At 51.2% G+C, this 16,220-nt stretch overlaps 5 protein-coding genes across 5 annotated transcripts in view; 4 read left to right on the top strand and 1 right to left on the bottom strand.

Annotated features, from left to right (window-relative positions):
* Positions 1–252: 252 nt before the first annotated feature.
* On the top strand, positions 253–3,124 carry ETH_00027215 (WD-repeat protein, putative; the record flags this gene model as incomplete). The annotated part of the gene is made up of 7 exons (XM_013372782.1): positions 253–425; positions 564–802; positions 914–1,952; positions 2,147–2,231; positions 2,440–2,569; positions 2,749–2,919; positions 3,033–3,124. The coding sequence occupies 7 exons, from the start codon at positions 253–255 to the stop codon at positions 3,122–3,124; spliced, it is 1,929 nt and encodes a 642-aa protein (XP_013228236.1).
* A 1,157-nt stretch (positions 3,125–4,281) lies between these two features.
* On the bottom strand, positions 4,282–7,574 carry ETH_00027210 (threonyl-tRNA synthetase, putative; the record flags this gene model as incomplete). Its single annotated transcript, XM_013372781.1, has 9 exons — positions 4,282–4,360; positions 4,513–4,593; positions 4,937–5,061; positions 5,154–5,318; positions 5,548–5,685; positions 5,852–6,025; positions 6,355–6,465; positions 6,669–6,932; positions 7,098–7,574. The coding sequence occupies 9 exons, from the start codon at positions 7,572–7,574 to the stop codon at positions 4,282–4,284; spliced, it is 1,614 nt and encodes a 537-aa protein (XP_013228235.1).
* A 1,339-nt stretch (positions 7,575–8,913) lies between these two features.
* Positions 8,914–10,695, top strand: ETH_00027205 (uncharacterized protein; the record flags this gene model as incomplete). The annotated part of the gene is made up of 5 exons (XM_013372780.1): positions 8,914–9,302; positions 9,673–9,778; positions 9,916–10,066; positions 10,283–10,363; positions 10,556–10,695. The coding sequence occupies 5 exons, from the start codon at positions 8,914–8,916 to the stop codon at positions 10,693–10,695; spliced, it is 867 nt and encodes a 288-aa protein (XP_013228234.1).
* Positions 10,696–11,409: 714 nt separating this feature from the next.
* ETH_00027200 (uncharacterized protein) lies at positions 11,410–14,338 on the top strand (the record flags this gene model as incomplete). Its single annotated transcript, XM_013372779.1, has 10 exons — positions 11,410–11,506; positions 11,630–11,730; positions 11,966–12,055; positions 12,148–12,264; positions 12,461–12,580; positions 12,774–13,111; positions 13,248–13,285; positions 13,439–13,671; positions 13,842–13,910; positions 14,060–14,338. The coding sequence occupies 10 exons, from the start codon at positions 11,410–11,412 to the stop codon at positions 14,336–14,338; spliced, it is 1,482 nt and encodes a 493-aa protein (XP_013228233.1).
* Positions 14,339–15,650: 1,312 nt separating this feature from the next.
* The window catches only part of ETH_00027195 (uncharacterized protein), a gene marked incomplete at both ends in the record, with an annotated part of 3,542 nt that continues 2,972 nt past the window's right edge, over positions 15,651–16,220 (top strand). The window contains one exon of the mRNA XM_013372778.1: positions 15,651–16,207. Within this exon, the coding sequence (XP_013228232.1) occupies positions 15,651–16,207 (557 nt within the window). The remainder of the gene's footprint in view (positions 16,208–16,220) is intronic.

Here is a 16,220-nt window from a genome sequence, read left to right as displayed (position 1 = left end):
GAGGCTGCAGTCTGATAGACCAGACCGTGGGCCATAGGGCGGTAGGTCTTGGGGAGAAAACAATACTCTCGTTCTTCCAACGCTGAGAGTCTTTCTTAAGATTATTACGGCACTAGTTGAGCCTTATCTCAATCTGAAGGCAGCGTTGGCAGTTGGGCTTCTTCTGTATTGCTGGAGCATCATGATTGTGTTATGCTTAATCCTTCTAGATTTACCATCAGTTCGCCAGCAGTAGCTCCGGACGGTGACTCGATGAATGGACCCGCTGCTGAACCCTCAATATCCAGGAGTGCTCTTCCAGCGATGATGCGGGGACCTCCGCCTTCTCGCCCTGTGTCCGGCGAGTTTAGCAGCATGTGGAGGGGGTTCGACACAAGAGAAGTGCTGCGCTTGATCTTGCAGACTCTTGACGAAATGGGCTACAGGTCGGCATGTACAACGTGAAAGACATGACCACAAATATAAGCTCTGATGTTAGTGTAGCAGCGAAACGTTGTCTCTTGACCTATCCTCACGCGACGTTGTGAATTGGTTGCTGTACAGCTGCGGCACTGCTGTGTCAGGGACATTGTGGCATCTCTTGAAAAGGCTAGTGGAGTCGAGCTGCTGCAGCCTGACATGCGCATGTTGCGCCGAAGTATCTTGGAGGGGAACTGGATAGAAGCGGGGAGGGCTCTGCTGCGTTTGCCGCTTGAACCCCCGACAAGACAGGGTTGCTGGTTTTTGCTAATGCAACACAAGTTTTTGGAGATGGTGGTGGACCCTTGCAGCACTTTAGATGCAAGACTTAAGTGCCTGAGAAGTAAGGAGGAGATAGCTGTGTCGTTGACGTGCTGCAGGTCCCTTCCAGCTGTAAATGCTGAGCTTGCCATAGATCACACATCAGCCCCATTTGTGATGACACTCTGTGCAGAGGATCTTAGTGCTTCGGCGTTCGACGCTGCAACTGTAGAAAGAGTCCACGAGTGTTCGGCGCTTTTGATGTATCAAGGCAGCGACCTACTGGCTCACGTGCTGCAGATATCGAGTTTGAGCAGACACCAACTATTTAGCCGCATCACGTGCTTGCTGCCAGCGTCGGTGGCAATGCAGCCGTCCATGCTGGCGACGATTCTCGATCATGCTCGTCGTTTCCAAATTCTTACTTGCCCGTTGCACGTTGAGTCTTCGAGCTTCGCGCCGAAGAGCATAATTGAGCCCCATCGCTGCAAAATACCTCTCCTTCCGCAGTACTGCGTAGGCTGCCTTCACGCACATCGCATGGAAGTCTGGACAATTGCAGTTTCTCCAAAGCACTCAAACTCGAGAGAAGCTCTCGTAGCGTCGGGATCTGCAGACCGATCGGTCTGCGTGTGGCTACTGACCACAGAAACCTCAACGGGGACAAAAACTTCTCCGGGCGAACAAAGCTCGGGAGAGTGCGAGTCAACAAGTCAGCTTGGAGCGAAGTGGTTGGCAAGCTGGTTGGAGGGCGATACGGACCTGCTAATGCGCCTCGAGCAGACCCAAGCCCGCCCGATACTTGAAAGCGGCAACGTCATTGGCACGTGCAGGTTGCTTTGGCGTGTCCAACGTCTGGCCAGTGCTACTGCGTTTCTAGACTGGGATAGCACTGGGAAACTGCTAGCAGCTGGTGGTGAAGCTGCATTTATTGAGGCTTGGGAAGAAGGCCGACGCATTGGCGATTACTGCCCGCATGGCGGTTCGATTGTTGCTCTCCAGTGGGTGCCAGGCTCAAGAAGACTTATATCGATGGCAACTGACAGAACCATGACGCTTGTCTCACTTGAGGAGTCCAGCTTGACACCCACGCACGTTGTGGAATATGAATGGATTTTGCCGGGCAGGCCGCAGGAGGGCTTTTTACTTCCTCGGGGAAACAGCGTAATGATTTTCTTTGCAGACCGCCAGATTAAGTTATTCGACTTGGTTACGAAAGAAGAGACGTTTTGGTAAGTAAGGCTCCACTAGTGCAGCTAGAAGTCTCTTTGGAAGTCTTCTGGCACTTTCGTAGAAGCTGCTCTTGTCACGTTGTCCAGACGAGACACGAGGACAAGCTGCTCGTCTCTTTAAGGTGAGCATGTCCCGGGCTACAGAAGAGGAAAGGTAGGACGCTGCTGACTGCCCACTACTTTGGTAACTGCAGGGCTAGTGAGAAGGACCTAGTCATTGCAGCGTGCCCGTCCAAGATCTGCAATCAAATACTGATAAGCGCAGCAACTACGCCACCGGTGAGGTTTGCAGCCACCTCTCCGGATTGACGACCACCACGCAATGAAACAAACGTTAGAAAACAGCAAGTTTCGAATTTGCCCTCCTTTCTGAATGCAAGGCGACACGTTGTCGTGGAATGCCATGGGGGTTTATGCGGCCTAAAAGGGTCAGCTTGCCATTCACTGTTGCGCTGTGAAAGGCGTTTGTCCTTTTATGGTCCCTAAGGTATTGCGACTTTGGGACCTGGACGAACGCAAGATTGTACAGAAATACAAGGGCCATAAAGTGGGGAGGCTAGCGATCCGTCCAGCATTTGGTGGTCCACGCGAGGAACTGGTGATATCGGGCTCAGAAGGTAACCTTTCACTAACTCTGAGAGCTCTTTTTGGATCCACCATGACTCAAGTTCCTGAAGCTCTTATCTAGCTACGCACAGGTGGATCAGTGAAAACGCAAAGCTTTGCCTTTGCCTGAACGGTAGGGTTGCAGCTCTAAAACCTTCATGCCATGTGTTTATGCTTGGGTGTGCATCAGATGCACAGATATACATCTGGCACCGTGTGTGGGGATGCATGCTGCAACAACTAAGGGGGCACGCCGCAGCTGTCAACCAAGTTGCCTGGGTCAACTTTTGTAACCCCGTGTGTCTTCTTTCTGCTGGGGACGACGGCGTTCTTTTGTTATGGAGCTTGCCGACAACCTCCAGTATGTCTGTTTTCAGTCAGCAGGAGCGATTGCCCGTACCAGCATATTTAGAGACGTAAATGAGTTCAATATTCTAATTTTTTCCTTTGTCCTCTTTTTTGCGCATTAAGCAGACGAAGAGCGCGTGGAGCCTTCGTCCAGCCCGGAAACGGCAACTTTGTCACCCCCCGACCAAAATACACCCGACGCGAGCAGTGACCAGTGAGGTACACGCTGGAGTCGACTGTTATTTTCCGTGAAGCCCTGCAGAGTTTCTGCACTGTTGGCTGGCGCGTACAGGAGGCTTTGAACGACTCCTCCTGAAGTCAGGTGCAAAATTGTGCCAGTAGGAGGAGAGAAGTGAGAGTTTTGGAAATGGCAGCTGAGACTTTCGCCGTTTAGCGCTATTTTGTTCGAATTAGGTTCTCCATACGCAGTTGCTACATGCTATTGTAGACGTTGTGCCGCTCTACTGACTTGGTTTCCATTGTCTGTGTCTTTAAATTCGTGGCTGGCAGCACAGCGCCCGTGTAGTGTACCGTAGAACTGTACCCTAGTCGAGGAGATGTACGTCGACGTGGACCGTGCTCAGGACTGCTGACCAGCGCATGGGACACAAATGTAAACAGATCACGTACGTTGCAGAACAATAGCTAATTTAAGTGGACACAAAACTAATATGATCCTCCACTGGATTAGTTAAGACTCACCAAGAGTTCTCTGCACAGATACTCTGACCGGGGCACCTTCCATTGGCAGGAGGTAAGGTTGTTCTTTGGCGTGTCGATCACTTTCTCCTCGTTACTATAACGAGTTTTATATGCTGTAGCGGCAACACAAGGGGGCAAGACTGGGGTAATGAAACACTCAGCAGGACTGGACAGGGTAGGCTAGGTTGAAGCGCTCTAGCCATCTTGAACGCTTGGCCGCTTACGTGCAGTGTCCAACAAAATCTGACAGGCGCTGCCAGGCAACTTTTGACGCTTTAGGCTACTGGGAACAATGGGCCCGAAGTGCAGCCTTATATTCTTCCTAGTCCTGTATAGCTGTGAGCTGCTGGAGTACTAACTAAGCTTGGAGTAGACGCGGTGTGTACTCCTACCATTAATTTTCAAAATTACTGAGAATTTTTTCGAATACTGAATGCTAAACGCGCATCAAGAAACGGATGTAACGTGGTGGGACTCTGTCTGTGTATGAAATTATTCACCAGTACCCCGCCTCAAACAGGCAGAGTGAAGCGCAATCTTCAAATAGAACACTGCAAAAGGTGGAGCGGCGGCCGCGTGGTTCTAAAAGTCTGGCGGACCGTGGAGGTTGACTCTATCCGTGGAGGTTGACTCTATCTTGCTGCCGTTGCGCTACAGCTCCGTGAAGGCCCAGCTAAAATGGCAGCTTGGCCCGCCGTCTTGCGGCCGCAAGAGCTCGTTCGACGGGCACAACTTGCTGCTCCCCGCGAGGCCTGCATAGAACGATGAAGCGGCCTACCTCTGGCCACTTAATTGCGGAGCAATGATGTCCACTCCCACTGAACGAACAAGAACTGCGGTTACATGCACGAAAAAAACAAACTGGAATGTTTGAGTTTGTAAAAAGAAAATCATCACCACTTACCTACGCACGGTGACCGTGTTCCTCTCCTGGTCTGTCGTTCCCATAAGCCAAATTTCAGGGACCCGGTACTTCAAGTATAGCCTGAATCATCGCACTCGCACCAGCAGGTGACCAAATGCAACTACTGAAAACAATTTAAGCAGCTCAGAAAAGTTTAAAAGCCAAGTAGAGGAAGCTGAGGTGCAGCGAATATAGTCTTCACCTTGCGAAGCCACCAGGTCTCACGTGTTTCCCTTGGGAACCTTAAATGCGGGCAAGGCTTTTATGTGCCGTGCTCGCACATAAGAGCGTCGCCTGCGTTTACGTTGCCCTAGGGCTCATAAAACTATGTGAGTCACGATAGCCTCTTTATTTAGATGTGAACTACCTCGTGCGAAAAGAGCCAAAAGGAGGGCATTGGATTTGTTGTTGGCGTTGTGCTCACTTCAATTTTCTGGAGATATGGATGGGTCGCGTATCAATTGAGACACGGACATTCGACCGCCTAAGGCGCCTACCTAAGGCATCAGCGGCGCTCGCCTGCCCCTCTCCAACACTGAGTATAGCCACCTGCTCACAGAACTCTCAGCGTTTATTACCAAGACAACCTCCAGTCGCTGTGGCAGAAGCCAACGATGCGGCTATCCCTTCCAGTGCCCTACCTGCGTCGGCGCCAGCCAGGGCTTTAAATGACCATCTGAGTTCTCAAGGACGAGACAAAGGAAACGCTCGAGAGATCCACACATTGCACGGTGGAGCAGGCACAGTCGGTCCTCAGTGGATGGAACTGGCTCGAGAGCGAAAGCCTTGGGCGAAAACATGTCGACCTGAAGGAATCGAGAGCACACCAACCGCAAACGTGATGATGAATATTCGCCTCAGCAGGTGCTGGAAGTCTAGAAAGACAGTTAATAGGCGAGTACTTTGTACACACGCTGATTATATGCTGAATAGAGCTAGAAATGCTCAGTGCTGCATGTAGTATAAAATGTCTGATCGTCTCGGCGGGCAACTTCCTCAGTATTTGCGGCCTTTATTATATCTTGAGTGAAATACCTGCAACGTTCCTATTTGCCACAGTCGTCTCTCCACGTTCGGAACGTGAATATCAATCTTTGGACCATAAAAGGCACCCTCACCAGCGGCCACCTTGCAGGGAATATTCAGCTCTTCCAGCGCGGTGCGCAAAAGTCCCTGCCGCGCAACAACTGGAGATAATTTGCCCATAAATTCAGCTCGAAAACTTCGCATGCCATCAACTCTTTATGCAGAGCAGTCAACATTCGGGCTAGGTACTGCCAGATAGCGCGTTGCATCATCGCAGCGAATAGGTGGGCGTAAAACAATTTATAGTACTTACTTCCGCATGGGCCCACTCTTGCTCTGAGCCCTGGCTGCTGGTAGGCCTGTGAGATTCAAAAACGAGCCGCATTCTCACCACGGAACGCGTAAAAAATCCCAGGTCTCCTGAGACACCCGATTGTGCCAATGATGTAATCGGGGCACGGAGAATTTCAGGGTGATGGGCTTTTGGCTGCGGCGACACGGAAATATTAATTTACCTCGTTGAAATATGAAAACTTATGTCTTTTTTCCGGAAGCCGACAGCCTTGTAAAGTTTTTGACAGCCCGAAAGAAACGTTTTCACTTCAGTCAAAGCTTGAGACAGGCGACATAGAATGTGGCCGTCATCCTGCGGACATAGTGCGAATAGGTGTCCTTTCCTTCAGCGCTGTGGGGCTAAAATTATCGGTGCACATTGCTGCCGCATCGCGATGTTTAAGAAAGGATATTTATCGCTTTGAAATGCATTTCATTTGTGAATCCTAGTCTACTGATGACACTCTTATGATTTGGCGGCACCTGGGTGAATTCTCGCAGACGCATGAGGCCTGAGAGGGCGCTGGGCACCTCGCGCCGGTACACATGCCCAAATTCACTTATCCGCAGCGGCGCATCAGACCCTGAACGGACCTGAGATACACACAATGCAGCGCAGCATGCCCTAGCCTCTTTCGAAGCTGACGAAGATCGGATACTTGAATACTTTGGAGGCCCTAAAAAGCAAATTCGCTTTTGGACAAAACCCTTCAAGACACAAGGTCAGTTCCTGCGTGACAAGAATCAGGAATTACGGTATCGTTGATTTGCGGCTCTGATATAGGCGGAAAACGCACAGAACGTTCGAAGAAAAGAGAAAGATGAAGAGGGCAGCTCATCGGCTTCAGTAAATATGAAGTGCCGTTATCCCCACTGGTATCAGTCGGTAAGCCATTCTGCTCAGGCTTTTCTTGTTGCTCCTCTGACTCTACTGTCTCTCCAGATGCGTCAGTCTTCTGCGCTGCCTTGAAATCAGCAATTTCAAACATGCTGTCTGCGAAGTGCTCCATGTGGCCGCTGCGGCGCCACAAATAAGCCTGCGCCAGCGACCCTGTGCGGACCTGAAATGCCCAAAAATGTATTCAAGGAATGCACTTCATACCACTGCAGAAGGGAAGCGCTTTTTTTGAGCCTCAAGATACTCATTTGGCTCTGGTGAAAAAACGCACGTGGAGAACAACGGAGATGCAGCGGCCTAGCTACCAGTGTACCTGCATGCCTCTCACCTCTTCAAATCCCTGTTGCTCTTGCAGTTTACGTAGAGCTCGCTGCAACTGCAGCATACAGCACTGCCCTCTTGGCAGCAAAGCCGGCCCGACACCCCCCATAGACGCTAGCTTTGGCTTCGGAAAGCAGAACAGATCCATCATTGTGCCTAGCGTTCTGTGGTCCCTGCGGCGTTGTGGCTCTCTTTCATTTCCATTCGTCTCGGAAACGGGCTCCTCTGCAGATGTGCCTGTTAGAGCCTGACCCGTATGCGAACGGTGCACAGTAGATTGATGCAGTGGAAGAGAGGGAACTTGAAACACTGTACTGCTGTGCTGCGTTTTCTGTTGTGGGATCCACGCATGGAGTCCTCCGTTGAAAGGAAGCTCTGGGCTGTCTGAGTGGATTTTGGGCACTTTATATGCATGTGTTCTGCTGTATACGCAGCAACAGAAAAGTACGAAAAGCCGCCACGGAGGTGTCGCTGCTTTGGCCATTGTTTTACGCCTAGTTCTCTCAGCCAGGATGCTGGTGTAGACGGGTCTTTCCGAAAGAGGAGCAAGACAAGGCGGATCTCACTGGCATGTTGAGCCCATGCCCCTGATATCGGCAGTTGCTGGGTCCACTGCGCACGGCTCGACAGAGGCGGATGAATGGCAACCTGGGAGCACGTTGTGCATCGTCAAAAAGAAGCCTAAGACGCTAAACGTCTGTATGTGCGCGCAGGAGAAGGGAGTCGGCCGAGACAGCGAATCTGGGGAACGGAGATCGCGTACAAGATGTCAAGGACTATCGACGGGCGTATGTAGCCAAGCAGCCTTAAAGATTGCACTAATAAATCCAGGGTCTGAGTAAATGTAGTCTGTGGAGCCTCAAATAAAGAGTTCTGTGAGACTTCCCTTATTCAAAGGTGTTGTGCTAGTGGCAGTTCGGCCCTCGTGCGAAAACATGGACGATAACCTCCGACAAGCAAAGTCCCTGGAGCCGCTTGCTTTTAAGTTAACAGATATAACCTACTTACCATGAAAATTTAAATATCTTGTTAGGCTCTTCGCTCTAAGATAAGGACGGGTATCGCAGCCATTGACCCATCCTATCCTTCGGCTCAGCCCCATGGTAATCCGTCGAGGCAGGTGAAGGATTGCTCTTTGTGGAGCACTCATTGGGCAAAACAGTCGATCTGTAAGGCGCTCATGACTCATACCAATTCTGAGCTTGTAAACAGACCCTCACGGACACTCGCTGCGCGAACGCTCGCGCTCTAATCGATTGTTGGCGGCAGACTTCTCAATCGTTAGCGAGCTTCACTAATGATGGAGCGTCTAAACTTTTTGAGGTCCTTATCTTAAATCTTAGTGGTACTGACCATAATGAAAGGAGGGCAGACCTTGTGGCCGACTTCGCTGGAGTTGCTACCTAGCAGCATTCACGTCACCTGGGTCCTTCAGATCGCTATTGTGGCATGGCCAGAAACCGCCTCTGCTTAAGCTAAGCTTCACTCTGGATCATGGAGTCAAACTTGAGCAGCAGTTAATGGCCTGGCCCCCAAAAGTCCCGGCCAGGCTGCGATGGACTGATTGGATTGGTAGTTAGTTAGCTGAAGGATGACGCATTTTGCAACCTGATGTTTCGCGGGGCCTAGCAAGGAAGAAACAGGTGCGGATGATTTCGCATCAACAAGCTGTATGCCTGTGGGCGAACCTTGGGGTGGAGTTAAGAGGCCTTCCCATGGCGCTTGTCCACAGGCTGATGCCAGCTGCGGCAGCGACACAGCGTCCAGCTAAACGTCGTAGTCATGTGCTGCTACTGTGCGCACTGCTGCTGTGGCTTTCTTCAATGCTGGAACTTCCTCAACACCAGCCACCTGTTCTTTTCGTCCTGGCTGCAACTACCGGCAGCAAACATGAACCAAGTCGTCCGCTGTCGCCCCTGCCGTCTGCAAAGGCAGGACCAAATTCCCCTACATCATCTCGAGACAACTTTTCGCGCTCTAGAAAGTCTGAAAACTCAACTAGCTATGACGCACGCAATCCGGAGACGACTGAACTCTTCTCCGTTGCTGCCGATAGGAGCCGCAGCGTGAACTCAACAAAGAGTCGGCAGCTCTTCGGCGTCTCCCATGGACGAGAAGGCTCGATTTATCGCTCTGAACAACAGAAGCCACTGGAAGGCAGCACGGTGCCTCCCCAATTGGCTGCAGACAGTTCTGCTTCAATACGGCGCCCGTCAGTCTAAAGGCTCTGTAGAAACAAAAATGTTTTACAGAGAAAATGTTCTCAGATGCGCTCATTGTTTCGGACATCATATCAACATGCGTTTTGCAATGATTTCTGTAGCGGAGTGTGGAGCTTACATATTAGTATGTGTTTGGCCAGCGCAGTGGTGGCTATCTACTTGCTGCCAAAGGCTTTTCTTAATTGTCTTGGCCGATGGCGCACCACCAACCGCGGCATTTTTTTGTGTGGCCTCTTGGATTAAGACATTGGGTTGATATTGGTCAGAATGCACATGCTGTCTATTTGTGGCGCTGGGCGAGTACTGCGACTGTCCATTGACTTGCTTTGGCGTATGTGATGGCGTGAGCCCTTTGCGCAGGTTTGATTTGCTGCGGAGAGCTGCAGCGCTCTTTGGTGACTCTCCCTGGCTACTGACCGGAGACGTAGATGAGATAAATGGGTATCCCGTCATCACATATCAACAAGTAAGTTAAGTGGCTGCTCTTTGTGCAGGTCTCGGTGCGGCAACAGCCATCATGAAACTGATGTACGTGACGAACTAGCTGGAGCTGAGGCATATACGCGCTTATGGTTTTGAATACTCTTTGTGGGATTGACACAGGGGTACTTCGTGGCGCGGTCGGTGGGAGCAGCGTTCGACCAGATGGTTCCAACCTCCCAACTTCCTCAACGCGATGGCTCCAACGAGCCACTTAAGTTTTTCGGAACTTGGGCTTTCAACTCTGTAGAGTTACTTCTGGCGGACTTTGGCGGTAATGAAATCCACAATGAGCACTTGTACTTTTGCTCTTGAGTCTTTCTTGGGCGCTGGCAAATCGTTCATGAATGGAAGACCCGGAGGGCAGAACCCTGTTGCTTCTGCTGATGCCAATGTTGCTTATTCTTTTTTAAAACCATAAAAAAGGGTGATTACCAAGAAACGGAAAGGAGGGTGTGGGATGCAGGGAGCTGCTGTTTTGCGTGAGCAGCGGGCGCGTACGGCTTGACAGTCGTGCCTATGCATCCTGAAATGAACCCCCGTCGATTTCTGGAAGTGATGATTCACACACGTGAGCAGGAATCCTCCGAGTGCAGTTGTTCTTGGCCTCACCTGAGAAGACACTGCAGCCACATTTGGTTGATGTGTGAAGCGACGTTGCAGCAGCAAATCCTGTTGCACTCTTTGTAATGCCAAATAGATGAGGCCCGATATCTTGGGACTTCAGGCTGGAAAGCCATTTGCAATGCTTGTGGTGTTTCAGAGATGACGCACCTGTGCACTGACTGGCGGCATCTTGAGATCGTTCTCGACCTGCTTGAAGGCGGGCAGCTCTCGAATCTGTCGACAGTCATAACCCTTGATGCGGCAAGTTACCCTTATGAAGGCCATGACAGAAGATAAATTGCTATTATGTCCATGTCTCGTGTGTTTGGTGTTGCGTGTTGCGCTGCTGCCGTGAAAAGTAGATTGGTCCTTTGAACACTGCAGATGCAACACAGCTGTTAAGGGTTATGCAGCACCTGTTGAATTTTTCAGGTAGGAGACTACACAATAGAGCGAGCGAGGGCACTCAACCTGACTCTCGTGGACTTTTGGGACCTTGTTGACCCCTTGGAAGTAAGGGCTTGTACGCAATAGTGTCTTGTTAGTGATTGTCCAGTGATGTCGACGCCAGTTCTCCTGACCGTGCTAGAGCTGCGACAGCGTGTGACCATTATTGCCACACCGTTTAGCAGAAATAACAACAAGCAGTGGAATAACTCAGTGCTAAAAGTAACGGCTTCTCGCCCTTCCTCAATGCTGCTTTTGCTTTGCTGCGACGTCCGACTGACGCTACCTGCGCTCATTGCAGGGCTCTCCAGGCCAGAGTCGAAAAGTCATCGTTCGTTCGGGTTTTGACACTGTGGAGGTTCTTGCTGTCATCTACCCAAGAGGCAAGCCCCACACCTCGCCCGCAGTAACGAATTAACGGCACTTTTTGGCGTGAAGTTTCAGCAGTATGGTTTCTCTAGTCCGAAAATTACTCGCGGCTGCTAGCAGCAAGAGCGGTGCAATGTAGTTACAATATGTGTTACATCGTGCTTCTTTTGGTTAATGAACGCTGCAGCCTTGTCGATGCCTTTCAATGGAGCAATGCTGACAAACGAAAACGTGCTGGCATCTCTCGACACGCTAACGGACTGGAGGGCCAGGGTTTTGTCAATTCTAGAGGGTATGCCTTCGCAGTTGGCCCTTCAGCATTTTTTTTTATGATGCATCCTGAATTGTACGGTTCAATTTGGCTTTACTTACCGGCTTAACTGCGAGCCTTGCTAGACATCTGTGGCTTCCGCAGGCGACCGGGTCCTCTGTGTCGACTCTCTGGCTTCGATCCACCAGCGCGTGATCCATCTCGCCATCATTAGAGCTGGAGCTACTGTGGCGTTCGCCCACCACGTAGGCAGCCTGCATGATTTAAAAGTTTTCCGTGCATTCCAGATGCCCTTAATGGGAGCCACCATGGACGCGACTAGCCGCAGAGTCTCTGCATCTTCAATGGAAGCGGAGTTCCCAATCTTCCCAAGAATCCTGGACCCTATGTGCATGCTGTTTTCTCCTTAGTGGGGTTCTAAGGTGCATGCGAGTCGCTGAAGTGACTGTGTTTTGCGTTTTCAACTTTCCGTGGACTCAGGGGCTGCTGACCTTGCGGGAGGATGTCGAGTCACTACGTCCAACAATGATTGCTGCATCCGGAGGAATCCTGCCGCTGCTCCACTCAGCAGTAAGTACACTTGCATCCAAAGAGGAGTACCAGAGCCCCTGTGTAAGTGGATCTGAGAGAAGAGATCTGCTGCATTGTGGACTCTTCCTCAGGCTCGCCGCACACTAAAGCAGATGGGCCGACTGCGACGCTTTATGCTGCTTCTCAAGCTGCGGTGGCGCGCTCGGTCGTATTGGCGAACGGGTGACTTGGAGCTGCAGAGGTTATCGGTCAGCAGCGCTGAGAGCGTTTTTGGACAGCGGTGGACAGTTTCTTTTTAGTAAAGTTTTCATTGGAACTGCGTGACCCATTGTGCTATTTGTCAAATATCGTGCTTATGAGCGAATTACGGATGATGAGGAGCTGGAAGCATTTTCATCTGGTGTACATGACCTGTTATGCCATCTGCGTCTCTGCTGTCTACAGCCGTTCGAAGACCTAAAGGAGAAGCTGGCCAGCGTTCACACCATCATAGCAGCCCCTGCGTTGGTTTCCAGCGAGATAATAAAAGAACTGCAGTTGATGTACTCCATAAGCATTGTCCATGTAGGTGTATCGCCGAACAAAAAGAGGAAACATACAAAAAAACGCGCTACGCAGATCGCTTTTTCCTTTCGCCATGCGGTTGTTCAGCACTTTAGGGAAGCCGCTTGGCAAACAAAAGCAATCTTCTCAAGAGGAGGTGCATATATATAGCTTATTTTGTGGTTTCTGCGTGCATGCATGTTATATTGCATAGGCCTGCTGCTCCCCTGAGACCGGGATTGCATTCTCCAGCCGCCAGCAGAATAGCAGCCCTTCAGACCCTCAGGACTTCCAGCGAATGCGAGCGGCGCCTTTGGGGTGGGCGTCTCCGGTAGTTACAGTGGCTCTGGAGGAGCTGAATGCCGCTGACGACGCAGAGTCGATAGAGTTCCATGCAGATGAAGTGCCTGGCAGGAGAGCAGTCACTTCCCCGCTGGTTCTGAATGCTTCTTTGAATGACGGGGACAATGTCAAGGCTGTGGAAAGCGCGACTCCTTTGGAACTGACGCGACCTAGTGTTCGAGGTAGCAGCAAAGGCCACGCAGTGACAGAGTAAGTCTGCGCTTTTCCCTTTTACTAGTAGACAGTATGACGGCAGTGCCTAGCCGCATAATTTGACTTTCTGCTGCGCACCTTGAGCCAATATTAGTTTTGATGCAAAAAGACTTGAGAGGTGCGTTTTTCACAGAGGGGAGGTTGTCGTTCTGGGGCCATGCGTGTCTGTTGGTAAGCAGAAGCTTTCCTACCTCTCGATTTCAAAGAACAGCTGTAGCCGCAAAAGCTCTTTCCCTAGAAGCATGGCGTTGCTTTTAACTGCGTGTACTGGCTTAAGCCGGACGCACAGAAGGCCTGCGAGTCTGTTTAAAACACCTTTTTCAGGCTATTACCGGCATCAAACTGCTTTCCAGCGGCAAATGACAAGCCGAGGAATGTACAAAACGGGCCTGGTGGCCGTTTATGCGGGACCGGATTTGCCTCTTCGGATTGTCAGCGCGTTGTCTCGCAACGTTTTGACTGCTGAAGGGGAATTCATTGACTTGGAAGAAGCCGAAAGACAAATCCGAAAAGTCCCGATAGTTCGCCGCGCTTTGCTCTACGCGGATGACTTCCATGTCAGCCACCCCAAGCTCATTGAACTTGTTTCATGCCAAATTTTCCAGATAAATATATGTAAATAAGCAGCAAACATGCAGTGATGCTGACTTTTAAAGAGGAAATGGACCATGATTCTTTTATCAGCGTGAAACTCTGCTGCATTTGCTGTTTATCTTTTCGCCTGCAGTCACCGCTTGTGGCGATCATCCAGCCAAGGAGAAGCGCGGTGCTGCGCTGGGCGAAGACACGGTTTGCCGTAAGTTGTTTGTACCAGCTCTTTTCCACCTTTTTGGGGATTAAAATCAGGCATAAAGAAGCTTTTTTTCGGGAATAAGAGTCTCTATCTTGTCTACTTTTGGCAAGAGTCACTGTGGATTTGGCCGGCTTCGGGGCTGCTGTGCGCAGTTTTCCGACGAATACGGAGCATCTTATGAAGATATTGTGTCACTTCCGGCGCTGCGCGCGTTCGTGCTAAAGCAGATTGAAGAAGAAACGCTGCTGACTCTCGACACATTCGAGAGGCCAAAGGCTGTCTACTTAGTGCCCCACGATGTGGAACTCCCTATTGGAGTGTTTGAAACAGAACACCGACAAAAACAAAACAACTATGTTATTCTGCGGCGCCACCTGGCGGACGCATATGCGAAGCCCATTAGGGAGATGTACGCTTCGTTGTCCATGTAACTCATCTTTTTCGTTTTCAAATTCACAAAACGTTCGTGCAATGTGAGCGTCTCCACCATTTGGAACACCATGAAGGTACTTAACCTGTAAGGCTGAAACGAAATGGGATATTCATAGTTTGTGTTTACAGCCTGGCTGATGTCGGGTTTAGACAGCCAAAATACCATTACTTTGACAAAATATAGTACTTTTTTCGTCCTCGAGAGCTTGCGGTCACGTTTAGGAATAAATACTCGCTGGAACTCACCTACACTATAGAGTACCAAGTTGATAGGAGTTCGATAGACAAAGTCCATTGAGCATTGAGTGCAGCAGCAGCTTCAGGGCAGTACATTCAGGGTTTGTGGTGCCTTAGGCGCTTTTTCCTTGTCAGGGTTAACAGACCATAGCTCGGGTACGTGGGGCTCTCTCTTGGGGAACAATTATATTGTTCTGAGTGCCCCCAGAGGTTGCAGTGAAAGTGTCTTAGTAAGAGCTTCCTCATGCAAACAGTGCAGCAGCACTAGTAGACAAACAAGCTCATTCGCTGGTGTCCGCCCTGCAGTGCCTTTTTCGCGTAATGCAACGAGAGTTTTTTGACTCCCTGCGCATTCGTGCTCGTGTCTTTTAGATACATATATGTATATAAGCATAGATACTTAATAGATGATGCAGAGTTAGTTGGGCACCGCGTTCTGAATGGCAGACAGCAACTTCCATTCACCTTGCTCTGCAGCGCTTCAGCGCCCTTTGGGGCTGTTTCCCGAGCTCTTTGCCATCAGTTTTAAATAAATTAATTTTTTTATGCTACTTGTTCGGGTTATAAGTCCTGAAGCTCCCATTCTAGGTTTTAAAACAAAAATGTGAATTCTGAATTGGGGCTGGGGCTGCTTTCTGCACTCGTCGCCTCTCGGTCTGGGGCTTTGGATCCGTTCGGATTCTGGTGTTTGGGACAAAAGCGCGTTTTCCTGTGCGCTGAAGAGTTGAAGAGAAGCAAAATGTGAATTAATTCCTGCGACGATCCATTTGTTAAGGCGCAGGCTGCTTCCTGCATTGCAACCTGACCAACCACCGCTGCATGCTGGGCATACACTTTGTCTGTGTCGCCAGCTGGCGCCGTGTTCTCGCCGACGCGGCTTCATGAGTTCGAAAACTTGTTGCTTTTTTGTGTTTGAAATGCAAAACTTTCCGGTTGAGTGACTAAGACCGGCTGCACGGCAGGCGCCGCGCCGCTAGCGAGAAGCTGCAAAGATAGGCTGCAGAGTCATGACTAGCTGTAGCTGAAGTTCACCGCTGCGCCCCTAGCTGCTGGGTTTCTGAATACTCAGCTCCAATGCAGGCTCAAAACACCCACAATAACTCGGGGGGGGGGGGAGGAAACAGAGATCTTCAGGGAGTGGCGAATCCTTCGGGGGGCCCCCCGCACCTCATGTTCCCCCACCCCCCCATCATGATGCCCCCGGGCATTCCGCTCCCCATGGGGCCCCCCTTTCCTGGGGGCGTTCCCCCTGCCTTGCTGCCGGGGGCCCTCGCGCTGCACCACGCTGCAGTGGCTGGTGCTGCTGCTGGCGCTGCAGCAGCAGCAGAGGAAGCCCGCAGAGCTCAAGAGCAGTCCGTCGCAGGTTCTTCTTCCCACGAAGCCTCGGGATCTATGGGGGGCTCGGGTGGCTCCTTCGGGGGCCCCCAGGGCGGGGGCGCCTCCGGGGGCCCCGGGGCCCCCGGGGCTCCAGGGGGCCCCCAGGGGCCCCAGCGGGGCGGCCGCGCCCAGGGGGGCCCCCGTGGCTCCGCCAGCAAACGGCAAACGATGGAGCGCTCAAGTGCCTCCTGGAGGCGCCAGGCCAAAGAGGAGGGGCCCCCAGGGGGTGGCCCCCAGTCCAAGTCGCGGCCGGAGTGGGGGGCCCCC

Source organism: Eimeria tenella, genomic scaffold (genome assembly GCF_000499545.2).
Source record: "Eimeria tenella Houghton genomic scaffold, Eth_scaff108, whole genome shotgun sequence".
NCBI classification, from domain to species: Eukaryota; Apicomplexa; class Conoidasida; order Eucoccidiorida; family Eimeriidae; genus Eimeria; species Eimeria tenella.
This window is presented reverse-complemented; position numbering and strand designations above follow the sequence as displayed.